The 24,002-nt window shown below is 48.2% G+C and overlaps 4 protein-coding genes across 18 annotated transcripts in view; 3 read left to right on the forward strand and 1 right to left on the reverse strand.

The window, feature by feature from the left end:
* The window catches only part of LOC144115090 (uncharacterized), a 62,234-nt gene extending 52,456 nt beyond the window's left edge, over positions 1-9,778 (forward strand). The window contains exons 2-3 of the mRNA XM_077649242.1: positions 8,381-8,695; positions 9,483-9,778. Coding sequence (XP_077505368.1) covers positions 8,381-8,695; positions 9,483-9,688 — 521 coding nt within the window. The 3' untranslated portion in view covers positions 9,689-9,778. The remainder of the gene's footprint in view (positions 1-8,380; positions 8,696-9,482) is intronic.
* The window catches only part of LOC144115083 (uncharacterized), a 263,914-nt gene that overhangs the window by 38,318 nt on the left and 201,594 nt on the right, over positions 1-24,002 (reverse strand). For 9 of the 14 annotated variants that reach the window (XR_013311241.1, XM_077649229.1, XM_077649227.1 and 6 more), the window contains one exon: positions 22,188-22,611. The exons of the other annotated variants lie outside the window; for them this stretch is intronic. The gene's annotated coding sequence lies outside the window, so the exon portion shown is untranslated. Of the gene's footprint in view, positions 1-22,187; positions 22,612-24,002 lie in introns of those variants that run through there. 14 annotated transcript variants of the gene reach the window in all.
* Positions 4,817-24,002, forward strand: part of LOC144115081 (solute carrier organic anion transporter family member 4A1-like) — a 79,578-nt gene continuing 60,392 nt past the window's right edge. The window contains exon 1 of the mRNA XM_077649221.1: positions 4,817-5,185. Coding sequence (XP_077505347.1) covers positions 4,823-5,185 — 363 coding nt within the window. The 5' untranslated portion in view covers positions 4,817-4,822. The remainder of the gene's footprint in view (positions 5,186-24,002) is intronic.
* Positions 16,349-22,470, forward strand: LOC144115091 (uncharacterized). Of its 2 annotated transcripts, none has more exons than XM_077649245.1 (2): positions 16,349-16,750; positions 22,237-22,385. In XM_077649245.1, the coding sequence occupies exons 1-2, from the start codon at positions 16,564-16,566 to the stop codon at positions 22,383-22,385; spliced, it is 336 nt and encodes a 111-aa protein (XP_077505371.1). In that variant the 5' UTR covers positions 16,349-16,563. The 2 variants fall into 2 exon arrangements, with proteins under 2 accessions (XP_077505371.1, XP_077505370.1); XM_077649244.1 differs by lacking the exon at positions 16,349-16,750 and adding an exon at positions 21,457-21,934 and having other exon boundaries at positions 22,237-22,470.

The raw sequence follows: 24,002 nt of genomic DNA on the forward strand, positions 1-24,002 counted from the left end.
CTACCTCATCCTCACTGGCATCATCCAGCGCACTCTGGTCTGCCGACCCGCTAGAGCCACGCAGTTGGACGAACTCAACACGGACTGCTGGAGAGCTGTCGTGCGTCACCTCAAGATTGGCGACGTTCGTGCGTAGCACCATGTGCTTCTTTGGCCACGCGGAAAGCTTGCCGACTTAACTCTATAGCATTAAAACATGAAACTTGTCGCCAAAGCCACCGGCATTGTCTTTGTGGACCCCTTCATTTCTAGCTCGTAACTGACCAAGGATTTCGTTTTACAGCGCATCTGTGCAAGGGGACTTTCGAGCAGACAGGAGTTGGCAGAGCACGTCGAGACTGGTAGCCTGCCGGCCAATGAAATAGGGAGGGCAGAAGGCGATCCCCGGGATTCGCCTTGCGCGGCTCCGTCTACGGGCATCTTGAAGTGGGAGCTTTCGTGGGGCGCTTGCCTCCAAAGGCTTTTTGCAGATTCCCCGCATAGCTTAGCTTTTCTAGACGAAAGCGCAGCAGAGTGGTGCGCAGACTAACGACGCACAGTTGATTCGTAGGAATAATCTCACTTGCCCATTTCCCGTTGGAATGCAAAAAAGGCTATAAGGGCATACCGCCATATCAAGTACTCGCCTACCTTAAAATAGTTCATTGAACCAGTCGAGGACCCCGCATCCGCAACGAATGGCCCGCATTGTATCAGTAGATAGATACTAAAACATTTTGTTCGTCGGAAAGAGTACTGCGTATATATGCGTTAGCGTTTATTTTCACCGGGATACGGTGAACGCTTGCCCCTTATTGGTGGCGTAGGAGCTTCAGTGTTGTCCATAGCGGCGGCAGCACATGCGCTGAATGACGGCTGGGGAATGCTGGCAGTTGCATCGTTGCAGCTGCGTATAAAACTCTGCAGGTTAAACGGCGAAAGCGAACTCGGTGAGGTGCTTTGTTGCAGAAGTCAATCTAATGCCTCAAATGGAGCGTGAACAGACCTAAAAAGCAATAAACGCGAAAACTAAAAATGCCCGAGATGCACCGCAAAGCAGCAGAGCCGCACGCGGTACTACTTCGAGCTTCACCCGGACGTGAGTGATGAGGCAATGGTACCATAGCGTTATTGGCCGACTGCCGCCTGCGCACAGATAAGATCGTATCAGCTTAACCTCTGTCAGAGTTTAACCTGAGTGCAATATCGTCGTCAGACGTGCCGACAACTCAGCAAAGCAAAACCATGAGCCAACCAGGATAAACACAGGCTTTAGCAGGCCTACTCTGTTTAGCTACGTTAAAACACCATCGCTTTTTTCTAGTTTTTCTCATTGCTCAACTGTAGTCTGCTTGTGGGTCAACTGCTTATATCGTAAGCATTTGTTATCAGCTCTGCCTGCGAGTCTTCTGCCTGGGGTTACTGTTTATACATTTGGGTCAGAGAAGTGTTCGTTGGGCTGTTCCAGACAGGTGCATAAAGCACGTGTTGTCGTACATGAGCACTTAAAAGAAATTTTGCTCCTATTTGCATATATTTAAGGTGGAGCAAGTGAGCTCAGGCGCATACAATAGCACAGTGGAACTCACTGCGCCCTTGCACTCCTCAGTACTTGTACACCACCTGGTAATGTGCGCCATGACCACCGTGCAAATCTAAAGCACGAGAGAGCTGCATTTCAGGTAAGTGGACTGTCGGCATGACTGAAATGAAGCTGTAATTTTTTAAGCATGTCCTCATTGCACGCATCGGATTAGTCTTATGCTAAGATGCCCCATCTGTCGCAAGACTGCCAGGGAAACGAGCCCATGACCGGAGTCCGATTGCGATCGTATAGGCGTCGAGGTATCTCGGCTAATTGTTTTGTGCGATCAAAATGAGCAGTAGTGGAATCCCTCTTCGCACCTCCATTCCCAAAGTTAGCTGCCTCCAGATTGCTGTAACTTGCCTTTGGTTGAGTGAGGGGTGAGGGGGAGGAGAATTGCCTCGGCTTAGAGCAAAAACATTCAAAAGAGTAAAAGCGCCAAAGTAATCACCGAGGCTGAACCCAACTGCTTTCTCAGAATTGTCGCATCAGGGGCCGTATTGTGGAGCTGTGACAAATTCTGTCGGAAGTTATTGACAGTGACGTCAAAATGACGAAACGATGAGAGGCCACCGCTTGACGCAACGAGGAATCAGCCAGGTACAGCAGGGCGGCGCCCCGAGAGCATTTAGTTGCACAGCGAGGGGCCGTCTGCTAAAATTTTGTAAAAAGAATTATGAAATATGCGGCAATGAAAATAACAATTATTTTATTTTGCGAAAACATTGTGTTTAAAGTTCGAAAATATTAATCAAAACAAAAAGCGTTCGAAATTGTGCTATTATATTTGCTGGTGGGTAACTTTTGCTGCCGCGCGGAAGCACTGACAGCGGTAAAGCGTCAAGTCGCTTTGCACGAAAGCAGCCGATTCCACGCCGTGTTATTGTTTTTTACGCGGCGCCTGAGATCAGGCTACTGTGCGATAGACCTAATTGCGCAGAAAAAAATTGAACGAATGCAGTGAAGGAGGCTACGTTCCTGCTGAGCGAACTTGCAAGGAGCGCATGGAACGAAATCGACGAAGACAACTTGTTGAAGTCTGTGTGTTTCGGCTCTTTCGATCGATGACAAAAATGCCAAAAGGTGAGGTGTTGCAGTATGCGGTGTGTGATTGTCTGTTTCTTTTCCCTTGGGAAACAGAAGAAGACAATAAGTGCGATTTGCTGGGAAAAATAAAGTGTTTTCCCAGCATAAGCGTGTTTTATTTATATGTGGCTGTGGCACAGAGGTGACCCGGGAACCCACCCCTTCTGCGCGCTAACTTTGCAGATTGCCTCCAACACCTGCCGCACGCATTTGCTTACCATCGGTTTTTCGATGCCGACGTGCGCATCATTACCAACGGCAGGTAGAAAGCCGCCAGTGGCAAGTGAACGCAGTGCCCATAGCACCTGCCGCCGCACCTACAGTGCGCTCGCACGCGCACCTCCCAGTTCATCACTCCACAGTCTGCTTCTCCGGTCGTAAAAAGGCTTCGAAACAGCTCGTCCGGCAAGTCAAACATGGCGTGCCTTCGTGCGCTCTGCTTCGCCGTTGCTCGCGCCGGCGCAGCCGCCTCGTATCGCCGCGTACACCGCAGCCTTTTATCTGTCACAAACGCAACGGTCAAATTGACGGGCTCGAAACTGTGACAAAAACTGTCAATTTGAGCCTGCATAATTAAGTGTGCAACGTCACCAATTCTGACTCATCCGTGACGTAATCTGCAGACACCCATGGCGCAAGAAAGCAATATGGCCGCCGGTCACGACCGACCAATAGGAGCGAGGCTAAATGACCCGTTTTTGACAAGTTTTTGACAACTTTGCAGTTCGACAGTTCCGTAACACGGCCCCAGTCTGATCGTCCCATAATTTCTTTTCATGAGACGCTCAGAAGTTTACGAGAATTTACGAGCAAAAAAATACCACCCCACGCCCATTTAAATAATGATACATATAGCCTTGGAATATACCGACACCTAATTATTATCAAGGTCTCGGTAGACGAAAAGAAAGAACAAAGGAAGAAGAAATCCGAACGGCTAGCGCTGCACGCGTCAGCTCCAGTGACCGTTTCAGCCGCCATCGTTGCCCCTGGCCCTTTCTTCTCGCTTTCACCCCGACGTGAGTATTACTGAACGTTGCTTTCGGCGTGCCCACAGCGGCGTAGTTTCCCTATAGCACGAAGGCTCCACCTTAAGCCAGGTGTTAAAAACTAAGCAAGCGTATTTCTCAGAAGCTTGCTCGCAAATCCTCAGCATGTCTTGTAAGCCCACGTCGGGTGGAAAAAGCAGTCTTTTCCGCGTCATCGGAGCAGCGGCGAAATCTCACGAAGTGCCCGCGCGCGCTGTGCAGTTTCGCCGCAAAGGTGCACCACCCAGCCATGTGGTCCCGCGACAAACAGGGGTCCTCAGAGTTCTCAGTCTCGTCGTTCGGCATGTCGGTGCCGCAGCTGGTGCAGGGCTCGGACCTGAAGCGTGCCGAAGGGGGCTCTGGCTTCAACGACGAAGTGAACTGCGGCCTGCTGGGCGTCTACCCTTCGTTCCTGCAGAGTTACCGCACGCCTCGGTGCTACCTCTTTTTCCTGTGCATTCTGGGCATGACGCAGGGCTTCGTCGTCAACGGGCTCGTCTCCGTGGTGACGCCTACCATCGAGAAGCGCTTCCAGCTGCTCGGCATCGAAGTCGGGGCAAGCCCCCCTTTCAATTACTCTTTAACTTTAGAACAGCTGCTTATTCGCACTTCATGTCAAAGTTACAAAATGGTTCTCTAAGTATACCAGTTTATCTAAAAAATGGTTTCGCCCGGTGCAATGTGCAAAGGACCTGCATGTTCTTTGCAACCACATTCATTATGGCCTATATTACAGGCTCTAAGCGCTCGTGTTTTCCCTCCAAGACAAAATAAAATAGCCAACACCGAATTTTGTTAAGAGACCCAAGAACGTGGCGTCCCTAGCGAATGCGTTTTCCAGAAAAACTTGTTAGAGCCATGATCTGGACGGCACCTCAATGTCTGGCAAAAAAGCACTATTGTCAGCATTTATTGTGTTATTTCTTCTGCACCCTGCTCTGGAAGAACAACCTGAATGCCTCAAACCTCATCGGCGGCTGCTTTTGAAACAGCCACACAAACAGCGTACACAAACAGAGAGTTTGTGTACGCATGAATTTCGAGTAAATTTCCTCCGTGTTAACCTGGGTAGAAGCCAGCAAGCAGCGCCGATACTGGACATATCCTAGCACGCAACCTATGCAGTTGATAAGCGATCGTAAGGATGCATACAGTTCATGCCAGGAGCCGGTCGTTTTGGCGTGTGCTCGCATGGTCTCGACCTGTGAAGGGTGCGGTGGTGGTGGACGGCGTGCAGGTGATCCAGAGCATGTTCAACGTGGCGTCGTGCATCATGGTGACGTCGGGGAGCTACCATGATGGCGTGGGCCACAGGCCGGTCATACCAGGCATTGGCACCCTCGTTGCGCCCGTCGGCGCCATGATATTCGCTTCGCCCGACTTCATTGCGCCGCAGTACCGGGTGCTGGAGAACGGCACCGCCAACATCGGCCCCGAACGCGGCCCCGGGAAGTGCTCCCTCTCAGGCAGGGCCACCAACGCCAACACCTTCAAATACTTCTTCATGGTAAGCGCTCCGCCAACCCGGGAGTGGAGTGAGGTGGTGTGCCATTCACTCACTGACAACGTTCGTAGTTTTCCTATATCTTCTGCGGTAACGTCTGGAAGCACTGCAGGGAGCTGATGACTGGTCATGAAGGCGGTGCACGTCTTTTAAGTATAAGCATGTTCTTGGGGGCGGTTGCGTGTTGATTTTTAAATTTTAATGCCTGGACGTTATGTCTTAAGGGGCTTTACAACGCCAGTGTGAAGATTGCGATCGGTATGGTTACTCCATATTAGATAAAACTTCGCGATACGCATTCGTCCGCTCTCTAAACGGCGGTTGAGGGTTTTTATCCTGCGTACAGTGTTCTGCAGGCGGCATAATGTCTGCTTAGCAAGTTCTTGATGTGGCCGTGCCGTCCGCAGCGTTGAGTTCGACAGTGAAAATAAAGTCACATATAGAAAAGTTTCTTCTAATGTAATTTTGCATTGTCAAATTACCGCGATGAGCTATCACGGATGCACTGTTCACTTCTAGCAACACTGATATGCATTTTCCCTTCAAATGCCTCCTTAAAAGTTCTCCTCAGTTTGAAGAGTTTTACTGCGGCTCCTCTCAATCCAGTCACGTGACGACAGCTGTGATGTTGTTGCGTAAACGTCTTTAGTGTGTCGTCTTCCCAGTTCTTTCGCCGTTCCTCTATTACCTGCCACTTCGTTGTCTTGTTTGTAGCGTTGACACATGTGCGAGCTTTTGAAGTTGCCCGGAGTAGAGACCTGGTCCTGCCGAATGCATATAAGTCGCAGTTTTTCTCGCGACTATTCGCATGATCCGGCGCCAGGTGTTTTGTTATGCCTGAGCAGCTTCTAACTGAATAGCGTGGTTCCCTCAAAGCCCGTCGGCGGCAATTAGCACCAGACACGTTTGCTGCTCGCTTTAAGAAAAATGTTTGAACAAATTTTAAAAAGTTATACTAGTGCAATGAACAGTTCGTGGCGCGCACCATGGTTGCCCAAACACATCCTCCGTCTATCAGAGCTTAGTGAACCTTTGGAGGGGTTGCAGCCGCGGTCTGCATGTTGAGTCGCTGCCATTTGGACGCAGCGGACTGCCGCGTTCATATTCTAATTGAGTGCCTTGAGCTCCGTTGGACGCACTGCGCAGTGTTAACTAAATACTCCACCTCCTTTTAAAAGTGAACACCAGGCATATGCCGGAGCATAAATGCTTTTCACAACTTTGGATTATTGAGGGGAATTAATTAAAATGCGTAGTATATTACACTTTTAGGTCATTCCCATTTTAAAAATCCTTGGCGGTTCAGGAACCCGACACCTCCTTTGGTTTCAATGCCGGCTAGACTATCCGCTTTCGCAAATCGGTGCCTTCGTGTCTGCTCTGCCCATAGAGGGACAGAGCGCCCGACCCACAATGAGCGACATAAGGAAAACGGGCGGCAGAATTTTCGTTCTTTCTGCCCGCGAAGCGGCGCATTATAGAGGAACATTCAGGTGCTTCAGATCAGTCGGCAGACGTTCCAACAGCTCTCGGTGCGCTAAATTTCTTTCTGTATTGTATTCGCATGCAATACACTCCTGCTATTTTCAAATAAATAAAATAAATTGTTACGCCGAAGAGTGAAGCACTCCGAAAAAATATCGACTATATGAGGGGTTCTCTGACATGCGCTGGAATTCTCTGGAATGACTTCACACGGCACACCCGATGTCATTACAATCTGGTTCCATCAAAACGGGGCCTACCACAGCCCCTGAATTTTTTGTGATTGCCTTGTTCTCACCCAGCTGGGCCATGCGATGCACGGTGTTGGCTCGTCGCCGTTCTTCACTGTGGGCGTGGCTTACCTGGACCAGAATGTGCCCACCGGCAGCGCATCCGTCTGCATGGGTAACTACAAGCTCGCGTGATCTTGTAGCGACTAACAGAAACGAAACGATGCAAAAATAAATGAAAAGAAAATAGGACTCTAAAAAGAACGTCTTGCTGGGCAAGTTGGTAACTATACATCTTTGGCCACAGGCGCGAAAAAGATACACAACACAAGGCAGAAAGACGGGACGGAGCGCCACTCACAACTGATTTATTTGAAGGCAACACGGACAAATATATACCATCGTACACGCAAGAAATGCTATCATCTTCAAAGTTGATATGATAGCGAACGAGTGAAAAAATTGTTCTCTGCCTTATACAAAGATATGGACGTGTCGCTGATGCACATGCTTCCTTTCTTTGCAATATCAAATGCTTAGATTAATTCTCTGGCTTTTGTGTCTTTGCTCTTTGATAGAATTTGCGCACCAGAAAAACATGGCTCACAAGATCGTGACGGGCAAGACCTTATTCGCCTCCATCGAAATTCGATCCCGGCTGCGGCGGTCGACTTTCGATGGAGGCGAAATTCTAGAGGCCCGTGTACTGTGCGATGTCAGTGCATGTTAAAGAACCCCAAGCGTTCGAAATTTCCGGGGCCCTTCACACGGCGTCTCTCATAGCCTGAGTCGCTTTGGGACGTTAAACCGCCATAAACCATAAACCATACTGTTGCTTGAGGCAGTCCCGTAGACTGTCTTCGCATGGTCGCTTGCTTGTCAAGCCTCAACCTGGTCTGTGGATCAAAAGAGAAGAATTTTCCTTGGTTGACGACAGCAATTTAACCGCTCTCGAAACTCTGTCTCGCTCCATGGGCCTTTGAGTTTGATATTGACCAAATGCGTGTAGTGTTCGACAATTGATTAGAATTCAGGCACCGTACGTTTATGAGCGGTATGTAGCGAAGCGACACTGTTTCCTGCTGTTTCTTTTACAAAAGACACGAGGAATTTCGCGCTCATGCTGCTCAAGCTATTGTGCCGTCATACCGATAGCTTAACTCCTAGTAATTGAAACCTAAAATTTAAAAATAGTTTAGAAGTCGCACATATCTACAAAATCATAGTGATGACACCTATGCAGGAAAGGAGGAACGACTGACGGGATAGTATCTCACAGTGCCCGCAGCATTCTTCTGGAAGCATAGCTCCTCACAAGGCGCTCCCTTGTTAGATTAGTTCACCTCTTAACGGACAGACATCACTCGGACCTTTAACGCTACCGCCAGCATCCTCACTCAGAGCCGCAGTGGTGAACTGCCGTTTGTAGAAATTAGGTGTAGGTTGAAGGCCCACGCGATGAGCGTTCGTGTTTCTCTCGCAGCAGCCAAGCTGAAGGCGGTAGAAGTGGCCCAGAAACAGAAGCAGAAGCAGCAGTCGAAGCAATCCCGGGGCACTCCCGATGCACAGGAACTGAAGGCTGCAGAGGCACCGGAAGCGGGGGATTATGCGAAGGAGCACAAGGACGCACCGAGCCCACAGCAGGAGGCGCCGGAGCCAAAGGATGTGCAGAGCCCGCAGACGAACGCGGGCTCCGGCCAAACTCCGAAGGTCGCAGAGCGAAGCTTCGTTAACCACGTCCGAAGACTAGTCTGCAATACCACCTTCGTCTGCCTGACACTTGCGGCGGCTGCCGAAAGTGAGTTCACTTAACAGCAGTCACTCTCAGAAAAGTGTAATCGTCGATTGAGAAGCCTACGTTCAAACAAGCTTGAGAATCCGTCCCCTAGTTTCAGGAAAGTCATCGGCAGTCATTCTAATTCGCAGGCGCCAATAGTTCGTATAAGTAATGCATTAGTAGCTACTCGCTTGTACAGAAGACATCTCATTATGTGCAACTGACGATTTTGAGCCTCCATGGTTCCCACGTGAGCAGTTTGAACAGGAGCCGCCCATAAGATATTCACGACGGGTTCCCTGCGGGTGACCCCAGGATGTGTAGGCCTGTATTCTTGAAGCCCTTGTCCCTGCACAAGTCTTCCACCTACTGTGGACTTGTGCAGGGACAAGTATTCTGCATTCTGATAGAACTTAAAACAACAGCTGTTAACGCTGGGCCACGGCCCATGGCGTGTTGTATATTACTCCATTAGCCAGTCACAACAGTAAACGAAATCAGCTTTTTAATGTTTGACTTTATTAAGCGAGCCATTTATCACAATTTTAGAGCTTAAATTGTTTTTGCTGTGATTGGCTTCTTGTTTAGGTAACAAAAATTTTTAACAGTGGACAACTTTTTTGTCGCGCAGGAATTCTGTGCGAGGCCCTGAATGTGGGCGGAGCTTCACTGCAGACTTAAGTTGTATCCGACTATAGTGCGCTTTACTGTACGACGATACATTCTTTCACGCTGCAGAACTTTTTAAAACCTAGAAACTTGCGTCCCTTTTAGTTAAAAATCTGATTTCCTCACGTCTTCGTTTCAGCCATGGTAGCGTCAGGGCTGACTGGATTTGCGACGAAGATCTTCATCGCCATGTTCGGCATATCCTCTTCACAGGCCTCCGGCTTCTTAGGTACGTTTGCGGCGCATTGCTCAGAGACCTCTTCTGACGCCGAAAGGATGCTGATCTACAAGAATATGCGTACTCCTGATTTTGCCCATTTCACTCAGAGCGCTATCGTGTTGTAATGCGCTCTTTGTCATAGTGGTCTCTCTTCAAGCAGGGGGGTTGGGGGCATTATCAGAGTGATTCATGCTTTGTCCGCTTCATGTTAGATCTCCGGCACTACTAGGGCTCACAACAACAACAACAACAACAACAACAACAACAACAACAACAACAACAATATTAATAATAATAATAATAATAATAATAATAATAATAATAATAATAATAATAATAATAATAATAATAATAATTGCCAGAGATCTAACATGAAGCGGACAAATCGTGAATCACAAGTAGATTTATTAGTTTTTGTTCAGGCTAAACCTGGATTGCGCTATTTGGTGCTCTATCGGCGTCTTCGCCCAAACTCATTATTGTCAACTTTCTGGATCCCTGCACGAAAGTGAATGACGGCACGACAGCCGGATATACCTATAAGTAGAACTATATCGTTTTGTGAAACGTGAGGAAGGAATAGCTCGTTCTGTTTTTATGTCCAAAAAATTCAGGATGTTAGCCTCCTACAAGGGCAGGAAGTCAGCGCAAGTTGGTCACCGTAAATGCGGCTAAAGGGTGGTGGTATCACCTACCCCATTAATGGCACGGTGTTGAGCGGTGAGGTTTCGCCCTAATTTGTTGCGAGCTACTGTTAGCAGTGATTTTTTTTTACAAATTTGTAAATTATGGGGCCCATGCAGAGCTTTTAAATTGGACTCGAATACTCATAAGGACCAAGTTGGAAGGGGGGGGGGGGTGCAATCAGCACCCGTTCTCTGCGTGTCCTCAGGGCCCTGTGCAGTGCTCCTCGGCACGACATATACACAGGCAGAGAGCTTATATATGTAAACCAGTTTTATTTGTCTCTAGTCGAGCAAATATGCTAAAAAGAAAGAACCCATGGTTTTTTAAGATAACACAAGAAAGTAAGAACACGTAAACTCTTGCTAGACATGCATAATGCCTTAGTCGAAGTGAGCATACACGGGGAAACACAAATATTACCACAACAAGCTAGCAATTCAAGTAAAACTCATTGCAAACTCCTTGTAGCAACCACTGGGATATAATTTATACAAAAAGCTAAAACTAAAAAAATTAAACAGATTTTAACCTCTTCTTCTGTAAGAAACACTGCTGTTCTTCCGACTTTTAGGCAACTGTAGTTCTTCAGTCAATTTCTCCAAAACCGTTCCGATCCCTGACCCCATCGCTCAATATTCGGGGAGTCACAGCCCCGCGGGTGCTCGAGGCACCCCCCCCCCCGGCCTTGTATTCCACGCCTCTGAATATGACTATCAAAATCATGTCAGGGTCATTTTAACTTTTCAATCGTTAGCAAAACCTAGTCGTAGAAAAAGAAATGAGTAAAAAATTGGAAAGTTTCACGCAGGACTAGGAAGCATTATGTGTAAATAAACGACTTGGCGCTTTTATATACAGTCCCATGAAATGAATTTGTTTTATTTCTTTTACGAAAAATGCGAACAATCTACAGAAATAAGGGATTGTGAAATTTCTTATCAAATCTGATGTTCCCACAGTCACTACAAATATTTTTCTAAATTGTCTGGAAGGCAAAGAAGCCGTTAAAAATCCTTAGAGTTCAGAAACTGAAGCCGTATAAGAAGAATTTCTATAGTTGAGAAAGTTTGCTCTTCGATGTACATTCAGCCATCAATTGCAGAGTGAGGTTTTCCTAGTAAAAATAATCAAAATCGTAAAAATAGTAAGCCACACTATACAATTCGATGGCACTTATTTCTGGACGTTTAATTGGAACATTGTTTTTGTTTTAAGCAAGAAAAAGTTGTGGAAGTTGGGTCCCTGCATTCAACCTGGGCGTTTCTGCGTCCAAGCGTCATTTGACCTGCGCTGCGCTGCGATATACGGCGCTAAAACTTATGGAGTTATAGCTCCAGCTGTAAAAAATTAGGAAAGGGCTTAGCTCTGGTTAGGCTTGGATATACAAGCAAAAAGCTTCAGTTATGCTTGCAATGGTTTGACGTCATGGTTATGCTTCGTAGCTTAGCTGGTATTGTATACATTGTTTATCTATAGGCCGAATGAGTCACACTCCCACTTTCACTGAGTCGTTCCACGTGGTCGTTGTAACGGCGAGTCTCGGGATTTTCTACTTGTGACTCTCTTGTTTCCTCTACCCCACTCGCTTAATTGGCTGCTGCTGGCTGAAGTTGCGGCCAAGACACGCTTTTCGGCTTATTTCCGACGTCGTTTAGCAAGGCGCATTTCCCGTTGTTCAGGCGTTTGGGCTGCACGTTTAGCTTTGTCTTCATCATTTTTTCGCTGTTGTGCAGCCAACTCCCAAGCGAGTACTTCTGGATCGGACGAATTTAGTTTCTCAGCTTTTCTGCGTAGTCTAGCAGCAGGCGCACTCTCCTTCGCTTCCATGTCAAGTGCGCACGCCTATTCTCCGGCAAGCGCATTATATATAGCCTCCTTGCGCGTGCACATGACGCAAATGTGCAGTAGCGCGCGGCTGCGCCGAAAGGTCAGGCAACAGAGTCGGCGGCGGCGTCGGCAGCGGCGAGGAGCGACCACCTGCGTGGTGCGTGACGCCACTCGTTTTCACGCATGCGCATAAGTCACTAGTTCGGCTAACGCGAAGCTCGGCTCTGACCCGCGTAGTGAAACTTTTCGCTTCAAAAAGACTCAGCACTCACGTGACTCCACTTGATCTACGCAACACAGTCATATGATACGGATAAAAAAATTACAATTTCGCTACTGGTCACGACAGCGAATAAACTAACGTCACGTCTCAGTAGATGGGAGAAGCAAGAGCTATGTATGGGTCATGGCTTGTGACATCGGGCATCAAGGCAGAGTTCGATAAACCTACCTGGACACCGGCGCACTTACCAGTAGCGTTGGAGGCTATGTATAAGCATTGCGACCACGAATGAACGCATCGCGGCGCTGAAACCTCCATCCCGCGCATACCGATCGCGGGAGCGTGCTCTGTGGGGGACCTAATTTCGAAACAGTCGTCGAAGAAATCTACGGTGCGCCTTATTCGGTCTTCGTGGGCAGTTAATCGAAAACTATCCGATAATTTGAGGGCATATTCGATTCGCTTAAGATATATTTGCACATGTAATGTGTGATTTTCAGCGGGTAGGAGGATATTCTATTCGCTATTCGAAAAGTTCGGAATATTCGACACATTTGCACCGAACGATATTAGGGTACTTGAAGAGCCCTCTTTTAGCACATTGAAAGAAGTACCGCGATTGTGAAAAAAAAAAAAAAGTGAATGTGGACCTCTTGTCGCGTAATGCGAGAGGATGTATATAATAATGACTGCTATGAAAGCGACGTGTTATAGTGTCAACCAAAAGAAACAAATAGTACCAAACGTGCACTGCCATTCGTCAAATTGGGACAAGCTGGAGCACGCAGCCCTCCAGACGAAGTCCGAGGGGGAACTAACTGATAACCGCTATGCCGTTAGGGAGTGATGCACTGGGGGCGTCCATAAAACCCAAAAGGAGTGCAGTCACTGGTTCTTTTGGGACTGTATCTGCTGCGTTTTTACGAGACATCAGCATCGTTCCCTCAGAGCAACTGATGGCGATGAGAGCGCAGCGATACTCCCCAAGAGACTAAATACATTTAGCTCTGTGTGGCTTAGAGTGTGTGGATGGGATGATGCAGCCAGAGCTCCTTCAGGGCACTACCGAATCGGTAATCGCTGCATTCTCGCCTGCGCATTTGGCGCCCCCACCCCGTGCAGGCGCCGTGCCCAGCGCCTGCGGCGGCACTCTACTGGGCGGCTACGTCATCACCAAGAAGCTGAACGCCAAGTCGCCGACCATCGTGCGCTACTGCGTCATCCTCTCGTTGGTGCCCTGGTTCACGCTGTTCGTCTTCATGCACTCCAGCGACAACAACCAGAGCACGCTCGCCAACCGCACTAGCCCGCCGGGTGCAAGAGCATGCATATGCAGCTCAGCCTGTCCGGATATGCATTTCTTGTGCTGGGCGTGGTGCTACATGCTGGTTATGCCAGTCTTATTAGTCACCACGTGGTTAGTTTTGCAGCTGTTGTTGTTTGGACAGCGCAACACAATATAATTCGCGCACCTTAGAATATATCGATATTGCGTTGAAGATTCTAATTTTCGTGGAGTCTCGGGAGTGACGTTAACTGCTACGGGTCGTACCGTGTAGGTCTCGATATTAGATATTTTCCCTCGTTTTTTCCTGCGTATATGTGCTATGGTAGACAATTATGGGCTTAGACACGCCACGTGTATCAAACTTGGGCACATATTTGTTTGAAGTGAACGCGGAAGCTTCTCACACAAACGCATGTTAGGACTAGCGTGACGAAGCGTAGAATGAAATGAAAATTTAAAAATTTCACAGGAGCACTCAATTGCCTTATGTGTTGGCGGTGCAATAACATTATAACCTGTTGACGCCTTTACATAGTGTTCTGTGTCATTCTTCCATGGTTGTGTTTGCGGAGACCTAAAGGTGTCCGTGAACACGTCTGTACGCACCCAACCACACATCTCTTCGTGTCATATATACTGCTGGTTAGATATTTCCCTGAAGGTGTCCAGAGTTGGCAATAAAGGAGATGCATCGAAACGTATAGCTGTCGCTTCCGGTATGGTGACGTCACTTAAGATCCTGGGAATTATGTGACCGACGACATATTTTTTCCCCGATTGCGGTTCTAACACATTGATAAAAATATCGGGGTTTAGTTCTTTTTGAGTCGTTATGCCAGCTTAGCCTCTTAAAGCCTTAAAATCGCAGCCATTAAGTGCCATAATATTGGGGAGGGCAAATTCCAATTCGTCCGTGTGCAAATGTTGCCACTTACCGTTCGATTAGAACATGAGAACAGACGAACACGAAAAAGAGGGATGGAGAGAACACGCTAACGCGACTACTGAAAACGGAGCAACCATGACGATGATGTCAGGTGCTCTGTAACGACTGCGTTAACGGAGCATCCACAAAAATGCGAGCAGTTGCGGCTAGGTGCGCCTCACCTGGCCACGTACCTGCCACCGCGCGCGTTGCAAGAATCCGGTAATCCGATATAAGTCCATGCTAGTACTTCTTCCCTGTGCTAAATGTCGCTAATGGCAAATTTCTTGCCGTTTGTTCAATAGGCTAACGAGTAGATGGAGTTGGAATTTGCCCTTTTGCTTTAAGTGGGTAGCTTTCAAAGTGTTTTTCTCCGGGCCAAACCGTGTCTGCAATAAGCCCGAGCTGTGCGGTAATTGAAAACTCCCGTCCTCACCTGATGTGGTCCAGAGTCACAAGAGGCAATAGATATTTTCAACCTAAGGCATCGCCTTCGCGTTCGCTTTGCTGCTTCGTGCTTCAGTAAAACTTCCCGATCAAGTACTTCATTACTATGCTTCAATGCTGCTTCCCAGAACATGCGAGCACATAGTAGTCTCGCGAGCACCATGGCGATGACCGCGTCAGAAAGGTCTGCATAGGCCGATGAGCTACCGGCCTTGAAAAAGTTTTATCTGAGCTCATGGAATCTTTAGGACCCTGCACTTAAATTCAGGCTAGAAGAGGTTAGTAATCCAAGATCGATATGTCCCTGAAACGGTGTGGAATTAAACTTAACGAGGAGAGTCACTCACCGCGCGCACATGTACTGTACATTTTCCGCGCCATCGGAGTGCGAGAACTGACCCATATGGCGCGGCTCGTGCACCTTTGCCCATCTGGAGAGTGGCCGCAATGCGCACTGCAACTGCACCAGCGTCATGTACGACCCAGTCTGCGGAAGTGACAACTTCGACTACTACTGCCCTGCATCGCAGGCTGTGCGGACGAGAAACGATTCGACAAGACCAAGGTGAGTCGATTCGAGTCGGGAAACTGTTTACTGATTGAAGGGGTTAGCTTTGCTGTAACAGCGGGTGGGCCCTCAGTTCAGGGCTTCGACGGCTTGTGCTGTACGAGTCGCCCGGTCGAACACATGCAGATGGTCCTCAATCGACTCGTCCTGCCACCACTGTCAGTCATAGACACAGTTACCGAGTGGTACCGAAGGTGCTATCCCAGGATAGGGATGTCGATCTTGACTATGAATACAGTGGGTTGGCGATCATTATGAATACAGTGGGTTGGTGATTATTGTACAGTCGTGAGAAAAACTGGTATACACCACGCAGCCGGTCAGGATAGCTGAAGGGGAACCCATCTTCTCTGCAGGCATGTCAGTTGGCTCCTTTCGGTGTGTCCCGCTACTGTTTGGTGAAATGAAGACCGCTGCCGCAGCAGTACCGTACCTACTAATGTTGAGTTAACATTGAACGCCACAAACATGCAGTTTTCTTCGTCGACTTGGCGTCACGCGAATCAGCATTACGATAGCGATATCGCAGCGCGGCGAGCGCCGGTCATCCGCCGGTTTCCTTTGCCGTATGTCGACCATGAATTGAAAACAAAAATATAAGAAAACGCCACCCACGTGACCTTTATCAAGTCGGAGCGTTTAGGAGAGAAGGAGCTCGACGCATCGAGCCGAGCTAACTGGCATTCTTGCAGATAAAATGGGGCACCGCCACGATTGTCTCGATTCCAGATAGCTGTTGCTAGATGGCGTTGCAATGCAGTTTCCAGAGCTCCGCCGCCGGCTGCGTGTTGTATACCACTTTTGCTCAGGACAGTACATTAGATCTTAGTTTACAGTTGTTTCTCTAAACGAGCGTGAAATCATAGGTGGATGCTTATTTTTGAACGTGCTTTAGGCCTGACGTGCAGTTCTCCGTTAAACCTCCAGCAGCCTTTCTGCAGCGTGCGTTGTCTGCACTCAGATCTACACGCAGTGGGCGTGCGTCAACGCGTCTACGCTGCACAAGCAGCTGGATAACGACACCCTGTGCTATACATGGCCAAGCGGGACCCGTGCGTCTCCGACTGCTCCCTGGTCTTCGTCTACGCGGGGGCCATTTTCATCGCCCTCTTCTTCACCTTCCTGCTCAGAGTGGCCACGCTCACGGCGCTGTTGAGGTCTACCGACGAGAGCATCAAGTCCACCGGCTTCGGTGTCAACTATGTGGCCATCAGGCTGCTGGGTATGATAAGTGCCTGACATATGTTTGTTTGTTTATTGATACTGTCAGCCCAAGAAGGGCTTTTACAGGAGTGGAGAAAACATAATAAACATAAATACCCACGAAAATAAACAAATACCCACGAGAGCAGCAGATTGGACAGCCGTCGCCGTAGCTCAGTTGGTAAGAGCAGCGGACGCGATATTCGGAGGTCGTGGGTTTGGATTCCACCGGCGGCATGGTTGTTTTTTGCACTGCATTATAAGTAATTTTCTTTATATATATATATATATATATATATATATATATATTCAAATACATTGTTTCAAACGTTGGTCTTTGTTTAGTCACTACTGCTGACCGTGCCAAGAAGTCTTTTTCCCTTATATATATATATATATATATATATATATATATATATATATATATATATATATATATATATATATATATATATATATATATATATATATATCTGGCCTGCTACTCAGCACTGAGGAAGGGGAAGAGGAAAAGAAGTAGGGTCGTGATTGGTGACGATGTGATGAGAGTATGAAAAATGAGAGTATACGCTGGGAAATGTGTTGGAATCGCAATCTCGAGTCGAGGCGGGTGGCTCTCAAAAAGCGTGAAAACACCCACATTTCCTGCAAAGCTTTCCCACTCTGTGGCCGAACACCCAACAGTAAGTCCTCCGAGAGTGGCCTGCTGTCGAATGCTTCAAGGAGGCGGCCAACGTTAGCCTTCCGCGCACAGATACTGGGCGCACCACTAGCACGAGGTCCACAGTCTTAGTTATGACACACATTAAGCAGTCTGGAGACTCTGATAGTCGACTTAAATGTAAGTACTTGCGCGTGAAAGGGACCTCTAAACGGAGTCTATGCAGCGAGCATGCATGAGGGCGCGGAATTCCACGCGGAACAAAAAATGCCATTGCCGGATCTAGCCATTTAAGGCGGATGCGCCGAGCGTCCAGCTGGGCCCAGTATCTCGCTGTCGCCCTCCAAAGGAAGTTCCAAAGATAAATGGCGCCCGTGCTAGAGCAAGGCCATTGCTGAGGCCGTTCTTTGCTTCACCATCGGCCCTATCATTTCCATCCAGCCCGCAGTGCCCAGGGATCCACTGTAGCACTATAAGGTGGCCTTTCTTGAGGAGATGAAAGCAGCTCAGTGATGTCTAGTGCCATAGATTGGCGAGCGGTGTGGCGTAGGAAACATCCTAAAATTGAAGCGCACGTTTTGAGTCGGGGAATATACGCCACACTTGTGGTGTTTCCCCACAGATGTACCGAATCGCTTCCCTAAGGGCCACAAGATCAGCAGCGCTTGATGTAGAACTATATCCTAAACCGAATCATAACCAGACCCCCAGGCACGGCTGATGTCCCCAAGGGGCAAGCAAGGTGTCGACAATGCTTATATTTAGGGAGAGATCTGTACAGCAGGCGCTACTTAAAGTTCTAACGCCTTCAATTACGTCACGGACCTCTGCTGTGCCGATTGAATAATAAATAACCTTCCCGTATCATCGTTTAGGCGCGTAGAAAAATGTTGCAGCAAAGCAATGTGGCGTCGTATTTTTTGTCCCCTGCTCCGCGAGGCGGTGATACTCATCATTTTTCTTTTCCTGAAAAAAACAAGGAAAGAAAACGATTACTCCTTGTGGCTAGAATAATAATGTCGCCGAACTGAGCGCCATGTGCGCATTTACAAAATGACTTGTAAACGAACCATTAAGAACAAAAACAGCAGGCGAGACTTGCGTGCTTGTTTATTTAGACTGCTGAGGACCTATCTGCAAGTACGAAAACAAAGAGATAAGACTGGTCCTGACGGAGAATGGCAACAGCGCCACCACTCTGTGGATGAAAAACGTGCAGTTAATTGAAGCAACAATAGCATTTTGGCAATTTGCTCAAAATGTACCGTTTTGCGCATATCTCAGCTGAGAGTACGCGAAGACATGACTGCTGGGGAAATTTGCAGAATGTTGACCCTCTTATAGTTGACATAAGAAAAGGATAAGGCGTACTTCTCCGCCAGTCACTTAAAAAAACGACGCGGGCATTCCCACTAGCGGAAGTGATCGTGATGGCAAGGCTGCCGAAGCCTTTACTGGGACGCATTTCCTCTGAAAAAACAATCGCTAAAATTAGGCACTTTTTTGTAATTTCGGCGTTAGACAAAAATATTGTCTTTAAGAATCGTTTCCAGTTTTAGATTGCTACACGGACGCGAAACATCGCCTTCACAAGCGCTTTGAAATGTAGATGCACAAACCGTGCCAACATTCCTGTCTGCACCCCACATCTGTCTCTGATAAAAAAAAAGGTTCCTAAAAAGCAGAAGGAGAATAAGACAAAAGCTGTACAGATGCAAATTATGTATATACGTACGCACAAAATCGCAGCGCTGAAAAAGTGAAACACAGACTGAACTTTCTTGAGTTGGGTGAGCAAGCACGCCTCCATATCAAGCCTGTCGCACGGAATTCCTCGTACATGTCCACCCCCAAGTTTAAGCACACGCAAATTTCTCGTAGAATGTCTAATGCAGCCGAAAACCACAGGAGTGCAAACCATTATAAGGCACCAAAGTACACTTGCATTTTCTGTACAACGGCAGCATTAACGCTATCACGTTAGAAGAAGCCATGTGCAGCTGGGATGAAGCCGGCGGAAATCGTCTCTCACTGCAGATACAAGAATTTTCGAGAACTTGAAGCTATGTTTATTGTACTGTACATATTGAATTCACAGCTGCGTCCATTTCTGCCGCAGTGGTTTGTTTACAGTGCTTTCAGGAAATTTTGCAAATGATCTCCCAGAATGATTGCATTGGCCGCTACATCTTTGCTCTCGCAGGTCAGGACCGTAAAGCCCACATTTGGTATTACCACGTGTGCAGCAATAAGCATGTGTGCATAGGCTTCTCACGATGCTTTCGGTCATGCAGCACGATGCCACGAACTCTTCAACGCTCGATGTTGGGCGAAACGGTGAACCGCTTTTCCTGCAGCTGTAGCCGGCCAGAGATCGCGTCCAGTGGTGCGACTGCGGCTTCATGTTACGCTGACTTGAAGTAAATAAAGAATGGGAACGCTGCAGCAGAGAATTTCATTTGGATAAGTTACAACTGCGGTCCTCAATGCGTCGCTGATGATAGGCATTTGCCAAATAAACCACGGCAACAAACTCACAAAGAGCTCTCAGCGATGACATTTCGTTGCAACGGCAGTAACAAAAACATTGTGCGTTGTCTGCTTGAGGCTTAGCCCCTCACGCCGCAGGAACTTCCTCAGGAGGCATTGCGCTAACCCACAACCGGCGAAATAGCGTCGACAGCTATTTCGCCAGATAGGGGCTGCCAAGATGAGCGTCACCCGTCGAAGCGAGGCCGCTATTTGCCGTTGCCACTTCGCTGTGTCTTGCGTTCGCAGCGAATAAATGATGAACGAAGCAAATCTACTTGTCTCAAGTGAGAACGCGTTGTTTGGTTGCCATGGAGATCGACGTCGGAAAGTGCGGGATGTTCGAACAGGTTGGTAATAATCCCTGAAAAAAGTTCACTTTGAAACTATTGAATTGCACAGTTGCACGTAATATGTTGTTCGTCATTTGTTAGTGTTTTTGTTGATGACGACGTAAATAAAAGCACAAAAAAATTACATTTGCGAGAATTACTACTCTGCATTTTACTTTTCAACCGAAATGACGCTGGGAGCAGCAAACTACCTTCAGAACCTTCCGGTCTCATATTCTAAATCTCTCGCGAGTACGCTCCACAAAGACGCCGCACCCAGCGCGAATAGGAGGCTGCAAAGTTTGCCGTCCCTATTCTAAATCCATCTAGTGTTTTATGAAAGCAAGTGGCTTCCGGCGGTTCTATATCTCATATAGCTTTTAAAATACAACCCGCGAAATCGAAACCGGAACAAGAGGCGAGAAAAGTCTAAATAATTAATTTTAAGTACGCTAGAGCGGATTTGTCACACACCTAAAATTTGATTCTTTAGGTCTCGTAGGCAGATGAGAAGGATATTTTTTATAATATGCTACGCATGGCAACATGATATTGCCAGCAACATCCGCGTGTAAGACTGCATGAATGGCTAATGAAAATTCGCACCGTCGTTGTTGGGTATGACGAGATGGAGGAGCAAGTAGATGGGGAATAGAAAGCGCCTGCACGGGAAGAAAAGTTCTATAAACATCACAGCCCAGCCAATACAAACGGCAGCGCCAATTCTTTCCGTAGCGGCCGGAGAAGAGCCAACGTCTTATTGTTGTCACGGCAACGGCATCCAGGTCATAAAATTCCTTCCTTGAGCAGGATACGAACCACTACTTGCGATAACAAAACAGCTTCATTTCCCAGTGCCTCGGACAATTCTGCCACCGCCACACCCTGCGGCAGTCTCCATGTCTTGTCTGCTTCAGACACCAGATGTGCTGAAGTAGCTAAAAGCGAAACTAACTGGATAGTTCCACATTTTTCTTTGTGTTTTTTAAACGACGGCTAAGAAAATACCAATATCACTAAAATGTAATTTTAAACATAACGCATACAAAAAAATATAATGCTTGCATCAATTGTGTTCACACTTCAATGCGTTTCATGCATTTTGTGCACTGCACGTATTCACGTATCCCCGCAACCTGCGGAGTGGCGCCACCACTGCTGCCAGCTGACGTGGCAATTCATCTCGCAAACGGCCATTGCTACGTTCCTCGAGCGTCAACGTCGCAAAACACGACGCTGGTTTGGTGCACGGTTTCGCGGACAGTTCGTGAGCATTCAGGACTTGTGCCTGCGCTTTCATCTTCTGCGAAGTCTTCGGTACGCCAAACCCATTCCCGCCCAGGCTTACGCTGTCGACACTGCCATGGTCTCGACTGGGTCCGGCACGAACGCTGCATTCACGCCGCTGAGCGACAGTTCTTCGGCAGACCTATCGTACCAGCGGGAGCAGAGGCTAGTAGCGGCGATCTCACCGCCGTTGCGCAAGCTTCTCCTCCAGACAGCCCAGTACGCTAGCAAGTGTGCCCACGACTCCATCCTGAAGAATGCATTCGTCTTCTGCGACGGCGCACAGCAGCGGAGCACTACCAGGCACTGCGCTTCCGCAGCTGCTTCAGCAGGCTTCATCCACTACTCCGTGATGCTATCCGCGGTCGTCTTGGAGCCGCCGCACCATAAGACGGTAAAGCAGGCTGGCAAGGCACGCGGTTGACTATCACCCCGATCAATTACGAAGTATACGCCCTGCATATATGCCTATCGCGTTTTCCAGGAAGCCTAGTATACGTAGTATTTGTAATGCGTACGTGTTCTGTTCGTATGTGCTGTATTACTTGGGTTTTTGTCCAGGTTCTTGGGGGTTTCTACGTTTATGTTACATGTTTTATGCGTATGTGTTTTATTTTGAAAAAAAAAGTTCTGTTTGACGTCAAAGCTGTGTGTATGTGCGTTTTATTTTTCGACTTTGTTTTTTTTTTTTTCAAGGGAAGCTCCCGCGCTTCTTGCTTCTCGAAGTCTGCGGCGCTCCATGCAAGCCAAGCCGCCCGTCCAGGCGTACGCTGTCAAGGCTCCCATGGCCAACAGGAACGCCATGGCTCGTGCCCAGGCTGGGTCCATCACGACCGTCGCATTGACGCCGCCCAGCGACAGCGCCTCACCAGACTCTTCCTGCCAGCTGGCACAGGTGCTGTAGCCGTGACCCATGACCCAGTTCCATGACCCAGTCTAGGCGGCTGGGCATAGTGTCCGAAGGCGGTGGCGCAAGATCGCGGCCTGCAACGTTTCTGGCGTCGCCCATCTCGGTGATCATCGAGGCTGCTCGACACTCGGGCATCAAGGACGTTGAGCACGATAGGCGCGCTGGAAACGAACATATTGCGATTTAATACCGATGATGTGTGTGGACTGTTAGTGCCCCACCAGTCGTGCGAAAAACATTGGCAAGGCTTAAAACTTGCGTTGCTTAATTTTGATTGCACTGTATGACGTGTATTGTTTTGCTGTTTTTTTACTGTTGTCGTTCGGTGATTCGCATAATTATGTTGATGTTTGTAGCTATATGTTTTCTGATTTAATAAACGTTTAGTTTGTAGTGAACGCTGTGTCTATGGATTTCTTTTCCGATCTCTTCTTTCACCTTTGACCTGCACTAGTTCTGTCCTGCTGTGGCCTCGTGGTAGAGCATTTGCCTCGCATTCGAGAAGTGCTGGGCCCCATCGTCGGTGCCGTAGTGCACCCACCGGTTTTGTTAATGGGTAAAAGAGTTCTCCCGTCCTGATGCTCGTCTTTTCCGGGGTGAAATGCATCTGAATTTTTTCGACCCTGGCCATAAGTTACAGCCCTCGGCTCGGCTGCGGGAGGTGGTAATTTTGACTCCCATTGTCGGCCCGCCGGGGTGGAAGGCGTATGAAAGAAGCCTGCGCCTTCAAATCTCGAAAAGAGCCCCAAGTGGGCTTTTCATTTTCAGCACGAGGGGGATATAAGTTGTGACACCCGCTAGGTTGAATGCAACGGTTTCGTCGTCGTAGTAATTTTTCCGTTGGCTAAACGGAAAATTTAAAAATTTGTTTTGGGGAAAGGAAATGGCGCAGTATGTCTCGCATATCTGCCGATACCTGAGCCACGCCGTAAGGAAAAAGGTAAAGGAGGGAGTGAATGAAGGGGTGCCGTAGTGGAGGGCTATGGCATAACTTCGACCACCTGAGGATCTTTAACGTGCACTGACATCGCACAGCACAAGCAGCCTAAGCAATTCGCCTCCCTCTAAACGCAGCCATCGCGATCGGGTTCGACCCCAGCAATTCCGGATCAGTAGCCGAGCGCTCTCACCACTGAGCCATCGCGGTTGGTGTTTGTTAAACAGGGAAAATGAGATTCAGTGTGCGTGAGGGAGAGAGCGCGTGTGAGAGAGAGTGCGCATGCTGTGCGTGGGCACGCACGCACGCATGCGTGTTCTTGTATATGTATGTGTTACTATACATGCCTTATAGAGGAGCGACATATTACCTGGACAAAAGTATAAAAAAGTAGTACGGCCATTAGTTACAGTACACAGCAGTAAGGGCGCTGCAATCGGTGCTCTGCCGAACAGAAAACTATCGCCGAACGCCTCGACTGGTCGCGTCAAGGGCGAGAGCACATTTCGAAGTATGTGAGACGGGCACCGAAGTGCAAGCGTTTCTTGTTTTTGTCCAAAAGCGCGATAAATAATTAGAACGGGGTTCGCATCTAAGCTGAGGCGGTCTGAATCC

Source organism: Amblyomma americanum, chromosome 1 (assembly GCF_052857255.1).
Source record: "Amblyomma americanum isolate KBUSLIRL-KWMA chromosome 1, ASM5285725v1, whole genome shotgun sequence".
Lineage (NCBI taxonomy): Eukaryota > Metazoa > Arthropoda > Arachnida > Ixodida > Ixodidae > Amblyomma > Amblyomma americanum.